This window comes from Otolemur garnettii, unplaced genomic scaffold (genome assembly GCF_000181295.1).
Source record: "Otolemur garnettii isolate 467f Iridium unplaced genomic scaffold, OtoGar3 scaffold00056, whole genome shotgun sequence".
NCBI classification, from domain to species: Eukaryota; Metazoa; Chordata; class Mammalia; order Primates; family Galagidae; genus Otolemur; species Otolemur garnettii.
In genome coordinates this window covers 2,129,647-2,137,540 of record NW_003852451.1, presented here as the reverse complement: position 1 = coordinate 2,137,540, position 7,894 = coordinate 2,129,647, and the positions used below count along the sequence as shown (strand labels likewise).

Here is a 7,894-nt window from a genome sequence, read left to right as displayed (position 1 = left end):
GCTAAATTATTCATTCTTACATTATGTACAGTTAGAATTTATGAATCAATATATCTGTCTATAAACAGGCAACATTTTGTTAGAATTTGAGTTGTCTTTGTAAATCAGGACCCTGGCCCCAGGTTCCCAAGATTCCGGAAGGCTCTGTCTGGACCTACCTTGGTCATCCTCTTTGTGACAACACAGCCCCACAGCGTCCTTTCAGTAGGAGGGAGGAGATGTGACTCTGGAGGCTCCCAGGGAGGATCCTCTTGCGTTAGGGAAGCCTATGGAACCAGCACTACCACTGGCCCCAGAGGAGGCATTTTCCTCTCCACGTCTTCACTGAGTCACAAATGTGCCCCAGGGGGCCACCTGTCTGGTCAGCTCAGGACTTGAACTCAAGGTGGCCGAAGGTTTGCTTTGGGTCCCTCAGGCGGTGTCTGCCTAGGAGTTGCTGCTAAAGGAGCTGAGAAAGCTTCAGCTCTGTGCTCAGGTCATCCACTCTTGCCTGGGATGTGCTGACCGTGGCCAGCATGCAGGTGTCACGCTAATGTGCTCAGGCCATCCATGCTTGCCCGGGATGTGCTGCCCATGGCCAGCATGCAGGTGTGATGCTGATTTTCTATGATTAATGCGCTTTCTACAGATTGTCGAGGAGTCACTGTGAGTACCTGCTCAGTACCTGCCCCTGTTCTCTGGTGTCCAAATTTGGGCACATCCCTCCCTCGGGTCAGCTTCTGGCTTGGGGTGTCAGTCCCCTAGGGTGAGGGGAGCTCTATGAGGAGAATGGGGGCCACCAGCTGGCCCTGGGCAGGAAGTCGGGGCACATTGGAGTTCCACAGCCCTCTCTTTCCCCACCAGAATGCTTCCAGGCTGCCTCACAGCCAGGGAGCCAGCAGAGGCCAGCGTCCCAGAGGACCCAGGAACAGAGGCCCAGCCCGAGAGGACAGCCATGGCAGCTGGGATCCCCAGGGAGGACAAGATAGCCGAGGAGATGATGGTGAGCTGAGTTCTGTGAGGTCCCGGGTTGTGACTTATAGTGGACTCCTGTCCTTCAGAGCCCCCCCCATCCTAATGCCCCTTTGTTTTAACCACCTGGCAAGGCCACTTTAGTGTTGCGCTGACACTGGACATTTGTAGAGAGCTTCCTCTTGGGAGAACCGCAAGCCTCTTTTCCCCTCTACAGCTTTCTCTCTTGACGACTGATGGGAGGGAGGGGAGTTAAATGGACTGTTCATACAAAGTCTGACAATTAAGTCCAGAAACTCACCCTAGAAAATGTGCCCCATGCCTCCCTGCTGAATACACTGGGTCGCCTTCCAAGGGTTCCCCTTGGGACGCTGTTCACTAATGCTAGCACCTAGTCCACCTTCAGTGAAACTTTGGAACTCTATCTGGAATCACCGTCAGAACTGCCATTCTTTGTATTACCCTTGATGTCCGGAATGTCATCAAAATGTCTTTCTTTCAATATTTACTTTATCTTTGGGAAAAGAAAAAGTCATTGGGGGCCAGATCAGGTGACTCGGGAGGGAGTTTCAATACAATTTTTTGTTTATGGGCTAAAATCCTCCCTCACAGACTGTGCCAAGGAAGCTGGCACATCATTGTGATGCCAGAGCCGTGAGCTATTGGCAACAAATTTAGGCTGTTTCCATTTAACTTTTTCATACAGCATTCTCAGCACTTCCAAATAGTAAACAATTGTCCAGTTGGTTCAAATTCTTCATAAACAATCCTATTGATATCAAAAATGGTTAGCAACATTGTTTAGACTCTTGATTTGGACTGATGGAAGATTTTTGGTCATGGAGAATTGGGCAATTTCCATTACGCATATGGACGCTTTGTTTCTGGGTCATTTTGGTACAACCGTGTCTCGTTACCAGTGATAACCAGGCCCCAAACATTGGCTTGCCTCTCCAAAACGTCTGAGCAAACTTGCCTCTCCTTTGCTTTTGTTCTTGGTGAGCTCTCTAAGGACACACCTTTTTCATGCCCAGATTTTCAGTTAAGATTTTCCTGCTTCTCTATCCAAGCACAGAGATCTACTCTGCTTCTCATAGTCAGCTGATGATATCGATGCACAATTTGACAAATTTTCACAATGTTTTTATCAGTTCTGCTCATCACCGACCACCTTGACCTCTGTTCATCAGTGACACTTTCTCTTCCCTCAGAAAAATATTTAATCCATTTGTACACTGCCTTTTCTTCATGGCATTATCCTCAGAAACTTGGACTAACATGGCCCTGATTTCATTTCCACTCTTGCCAAGTTTAACAAGAAACTTGATGTTTGTTTGTTGCTCTAATTCAAGCTCTGACATTCTCAAGAGAGCACAAAACACACAGCCACAATGGCAAACGTCACTCAGCAAGGCACTGCCAAATGTCAACATGAACACAGCTGTGAGATGCTGATACGCCAGGGTTGCAAAACCTTACCGAGCTGTTTGTACAGTGCTGCCAATGTAAGCATTTGGTGCAAGTTCACAAACTTAATTGTCATACCTCATATTCCAGCTTCTCTCTCCTGATCCAGCAAAGCCACAAGGCTTTAAAAACTTGGTGCAACAACCCTCCCAACCTTTAACCAGCACCCACATCTGGCCTTCACCTTCTGTCACAGCCCCACCCATTCTCAGAACAAGGCAGGAGCCTCTACTGGGTCAAATTAAGGACCCCTGGGACAGGCAGTATGGGGGGTGTAGATGCTACAGCTTTGGCACTTGTCACACGGGCGGCCATGTAGCCAAACCAGTGCTGTGCAGATCTGGGGCTGAGAGGTGTCAGCTGCTGCTCTGATGCTGTCAGTGGGATCCAGGGCCCACCCCAGGTGCTTATCTGGGCCAGAGACTCTGAGCCCACGACACACCATGAAGTGAGGCCCCACCCACCTATGTAGGAGCAGGTGCCTGCTGAGGTCACTGCTCTAGCACAGTGTGAATGCAGCATGATACCACAGCTTCTGAGTCTGAAGCCACATTTGGGGGAGCCCTTGGCAAAGAGCTCAGAGTCTGGTAGGGAGATAGACCAGGGATTTGACCAACAGACCCACTCCAAGTTCCCTGGTTCTATGCTTATTACACCCCTTTGCTCCAAAGCCCACAGCACTAGACTTCACAGGTTATTAGAATAATTTCTGGGAGAAAAAATGAATATTAATTTAATTTAAAATTAAAATGCAATTACTTTCCCACTGCTTCTAGAATTAACTAAGAGGATAGTAGTATCACTAATTTTTCCTCAAATTGTGTGTTATTTTCTCATTAAATTTACTTGATTTGCAATATGATGCCACCTACTTTTCAGAAATAATCTTTATAAAAGGAAAATACTGTAGAAGAAGAAAAATAAGGTCCAGACACAGTGGCTTAAACTGTAATCCCAGCACTCTGGGAGGCCAAGGCAGGTGGATCACTTGAGCTCAGGAGTTTGAAACCAGCCTGAGCTAGAGCGAGACCTCATCTTTAAAACTAGCTGGGCATCATGGCAGGCACCTGTAGCCGCAGCTACTTGGGACACTGAGGTAGGAGGATCACTTGAGCCCAAGAGTTTGAGCTTGCTGTGAGCTATGACACCACAGCACTCTACTGAGGTGACAAAGTGAGACTTTGTTTCAAAAAAAAAAAGAAAAATAAGTTTTTCTTTAGCCCTTATAGGTTCTTAGTTGGGACACAGCCCTGAAATAGAAGACAGATTAACAGGAAAACCAATGAAGGTTTCTAAACATGTGTATTCCACAGATGCCTGAAGGACAGGGGGACTGGGCTGTCCTCAGAGCGGCTCTGAGCTCCAGTTCTTTGTGGACAAAGAGCAGTGAGTTTTAGAGCAGACCCAGGACAGAGGAAGAGGATGTAGGATCTCAGGCCAGCCCCTGGGGGAAAGGCCGAGTTGGCAGGTGAAGACATGTGGTGACACCTGTCCATGTAGCCTCCTCTGGCTCCGTGAGGAGGACGACGCCTTTGTCCTGATTTTAGGCAACTAGAGAGAGGGGAGGGGGATACTCCCGCCTTCAGCTCAACAATTCATCATATATTTTAGTGTCATATTCTGGTTTTCACGATACATTTTGTGAGTTTTAGGTTTTTTTAAATTTATTTTCTTGATTCTGAGATTCTCTATTAAATTGCTTCTGATGTATACAGATCAATATCTCGTTTTCTGAAAAAAACTTTGACTTTTACATACAAGAATGGTATCTTAATCCGCCCAACAGATAATAATTCTTTTATTTTAAGTCTGTTTTGTACATTAATAGGAAAAGCTGTGTGACATGAAGATGAGCATAATTTAACAAAATAAGCACAAAAGAAATAGAGAACACTCATCCAGCCTTTCCCAAATGCTGGTCTCTGTGCTGGATGTTCTGCACTCAGCATCGGTTTTAATGCTCAAAATAACAATCTGAAGCCATTTTGTATCTTCATTCTGGGTAAGAGAAACTGAGGCCCAGAGAGGTTAGGTGACTTACCTGAGGTCACACAGCTAGGAAGTGGTGAAGCTGGTGTTAGAGGCTGGGCCTGACCCATTTCAGAACTCATGGCTGTACCTGCTGCCATGCCACTCCCGAGATAAAAAGTTATGAAGAAGAGAAAGAAGGAAAGGGAATTCCAGCCTCTTTTTGCTGCAGTAAGATTTTAACAAAGAATATTAATTAGCCAACCCTCTATGGCCATATTACATGGAATTTATAAAGGGCACTCCTTAATAAAAGTGGTTATAGCTGTTTATGTCATCGGGTGTCTTTGGTCTAGAAACACGCAGTCTCTATCAGAGAGGGCGGGAGAGATCTGTAGACAGGTGCACTGACAGTGTGTCTGAGAGGCTGTCTGCTGTTCTCTTCCTGACAACAGTGCTTACGGCAGCAGATTGCTGGACTCCAGCAAGAGCTTGGGAGACAGGTGTCTCTCTGGTCCGACACCTGCAGCAGACTCCAGAGTCAGATGGACATTTTGCAGAAGCAGAACCGGGAGCTCCTGCAGGAGCTGAGGGCCTCGGGGCTGTGGCTGCGAGGAGCCAGACACACAGTGGCAGCCCCCCTGCACCCGGAACTTCAGCCAGACACTCTGGTACCAAAAGACCCTTTTATTAATTTCAAAATATTAAGGGGATATAAATGGTTTTGTGGCTTGGCTGTGGCTCAAGTGGCTAAGGCACCAGCCACATATACCTAAGGTGGCATGTTCGAATCCAGCCTGGGCCTGCCAAACAACAATGATGGCTGCAACCAAAAAATAGCCAGGTGTTGTGGCGGGCACCTATGGTCCCAGCTACTTGGGAGGCTGAGGCAGGAGTCTTGCTTGAGCCCAGGAGTTGGAGGTTGCTGTGAGCTGTGATGCCATGGCACTCTACCCAGGGGGACAGCTTGAGGCTGTCTCAAAAAAAAAAAAAGGTTTCGTTACATGGGTAGTTTTTATAATGCTGAGTCAGGGCTATTTATGTGCTCATCACCCAAATAGCACTTACTGCACTTGTTAGGTGATTCTCACCCCTCTCCCCTTTTTGATTTCCAATGACTTTTTTATTTCTCTCTGTGCCAACATGGGTCCATTGATTAGTTCCAAATTATTTGAGATACATGAGGGGCTTGTTTCTCCATTCCTGAGATACTTTACTTAGGGTAATGGTCTCTAGTTCCATCCAAATTGCTGAAAAAGACATTGCTTTATTTCTCTTCACCGTGGGGTAGACGCCACAGTGTACATGTGCCACGTTGTGCTAATCCACTCCTGAACTGATGGGCACTTAGGATGGTTCCACATCTGCAATTGTGAGCTAGGCTGCCGTCCAGAAGCCTTTTTCCCTCTTGTTTTTTCCTTTCTTCAGCACATCCAGGATGCAGAAATCAAAAGGTTTTCTTGCATCCTTGCATTACAGTGGCATCATTATAAAGGCGCATGCCGATCCCTGGGGGTCCGTGGGGTCCCTCACCCTCTAGGTCGTGGGAGGGCTGGCTGTCTTCTGATCAACTCCCCTTCCTGTAGTAATAACAAGAAAAACACTGGCTAGCTCGGGCCTCTCACTGGGAGCTCTAGCGGACAGGAGCACAGGCCCTCCTGACCGGCTGCCCCCTGTGGCCCTGCATCCCTCCCCAGACAAGCACCTGCCTTTTTGACCAAATTGCACTGCTGTCCACCCTGAGCACACTTACCACAGAGATGACTGGAGGGGCTGGGCAGCACCCTGGGCCTTTTTCCCAGGAGGGGAAGGTATTTTAAGTGGCTCCTTCTCTTCTACTCATACCTGCCTCCTTCAGCTTCATGCCCTTCCTGTGCGCCCACCCTGTGTCCCCATCATTGCTGTCATGCATTTGCTATCACTCCTTGTGAGCCAAGGAGAGTGAGCCAGTAAGCTGGCCACCTTCCTGTTTCGCTGCTCACCATGAGATACAGGCCTTGTCACGTGCAGGTGTGTGTCGGGCACTTTACTCTGCTGGGGTGTGAGGACCATGAGCTTCCTAATGCCCGGCTGTGTTTGATCTAATACGCTCCTTGTCTGTCTGGCGAATGCTGACCTCTGGGCCCACACTGGCCTTTTCTAGCTGCATCTGCCACCCCAGAACTAGCACCTCCCCTAGCCCTAGCTCTGTCACTCAGCTGTGCAGTGGTTTTTGCATGTGGGGCCCACCAGCAGGACAAAAGGGCACTGCTGGGTGACACGCCCCGCAGGAAACTATCAAGTGAGATGGAGATAAGTGGGTGACCACAGGTGTGGCTGCCCCTGCAGAGTGCACCCCACGTGGGGCTTCTGGCTTGAACTCCTGTGCCCAGGCTGCTGCGGCCCTGTCACCTCTGTCTGCTCCACTCCTCACACCCACACCCAGCATGGCCTGGCGCAGCTCAGTCCTCCCCCAGTCTGTGCAGACAGCTCTTAGCCTCTGCAAGGCCTCTTCCCGCGGCGAGACCGATGCCGCTGCTCTTGGCTCAGCCCCCAGAGCTCCTCGGCCCTTTGCATGGAAAGGAGACCCTTCACCCTGCGGCCTGTGTTGGCCTGGCACCTCCCCACAGGCCCCAAGACCAGGCCTCCATCACTTGTTGGTGCCTTTGCACTTTCTGCTACTTAGCGCCTCCTCCCCATGAGCTGGCAAGGGCTGCAGCCCCTCCAAGGCTGACTGGCTGTGGTGGAATACCCCCTGGGGAAGCTTCTCAAGCCCCCCACTGTGCCCCCTTTCTGTTCATATGGCAGTACGCCTATTGTCACACGGGTCCTGCTCTTGGTCCATCTCCTGCAGCCTCTGGGCTGAGACAATGCCTTTTCTTTGGTCAGTTCCCTAAATCATCATATTGCTCGAAAAAAGCGTGATGTCAACAAATATTTATTGAATGTATTTATTAAAGAATTCCTTTTTTACCTGTCACTTGTTGAACTGACCTGACATTTGTATAATAATCTCATGGAAAAAAGAGAACCAGTTCATGCTTAAATCACATTTAACAATTCCATTAGGACAATGTTATTTTCAAGATGTACACGCATTATCCTTTACATTTAATTTCTTTGCTTTTGAGCTCGTCAGAGAGCTCTGAGGCACATTTCTCGTCTGGGTTCAAGGTGATGGGCTCACTGGCCTTCTAACAGGGTGCTCCACAAGGGCAGATGCCCACCCCAGGCAGAGGGACTTGTAGGGGTCCCACCCCAGGCAGGGGGACTCGGAGGGGTCCCACCCCAGGCAGGGGGACTCGTAGGGGTCCCACCCCAGGCATGGGGACTCGTAGGGGTCTCCCCGCAGGCAGGGGGACTCGGAGGGGTCCCACCCCAGGCAGGGGGACTCGGAGGGGTCCCACCCCAGGCAGGGGGACTCGGGGGGGTCCCACCCCAGGCAGGGGGACTCGGGGGGGTCCCACCCCAGGCAGGGGGACTCGGAGGGGTCCCACCCCAGGCAGGGGGACTCGGGGGGGTCCCACCC

At 49.7% G+C, this 7,894-nt stretch overlaps 1 protein-coding gene across 1 annotated transcript in view; it reads left to right on the top strand.

The window, feature by feature from the left end:
- The first annotated feature begins 934 nt into the window (after window positions 1-934).
- Window positions 935-7,894, top strand: part of LOC100961862 — a 24,389-nt gene continuing 17,429 nt past the window's right edge. The window contains exons 1-2 of the mRNA XM_012806703.1: window positions 935-982; window positions 4,842-5,057. Of these exons, the coding sequence (XP_012662157.1) occupies window positions 935-982; window positions 4,842-5,057 (264 nt within the window). The remainder of the gene's footprint in view (window positions 983-4,841; window positions 5,058-7,894) is intronic.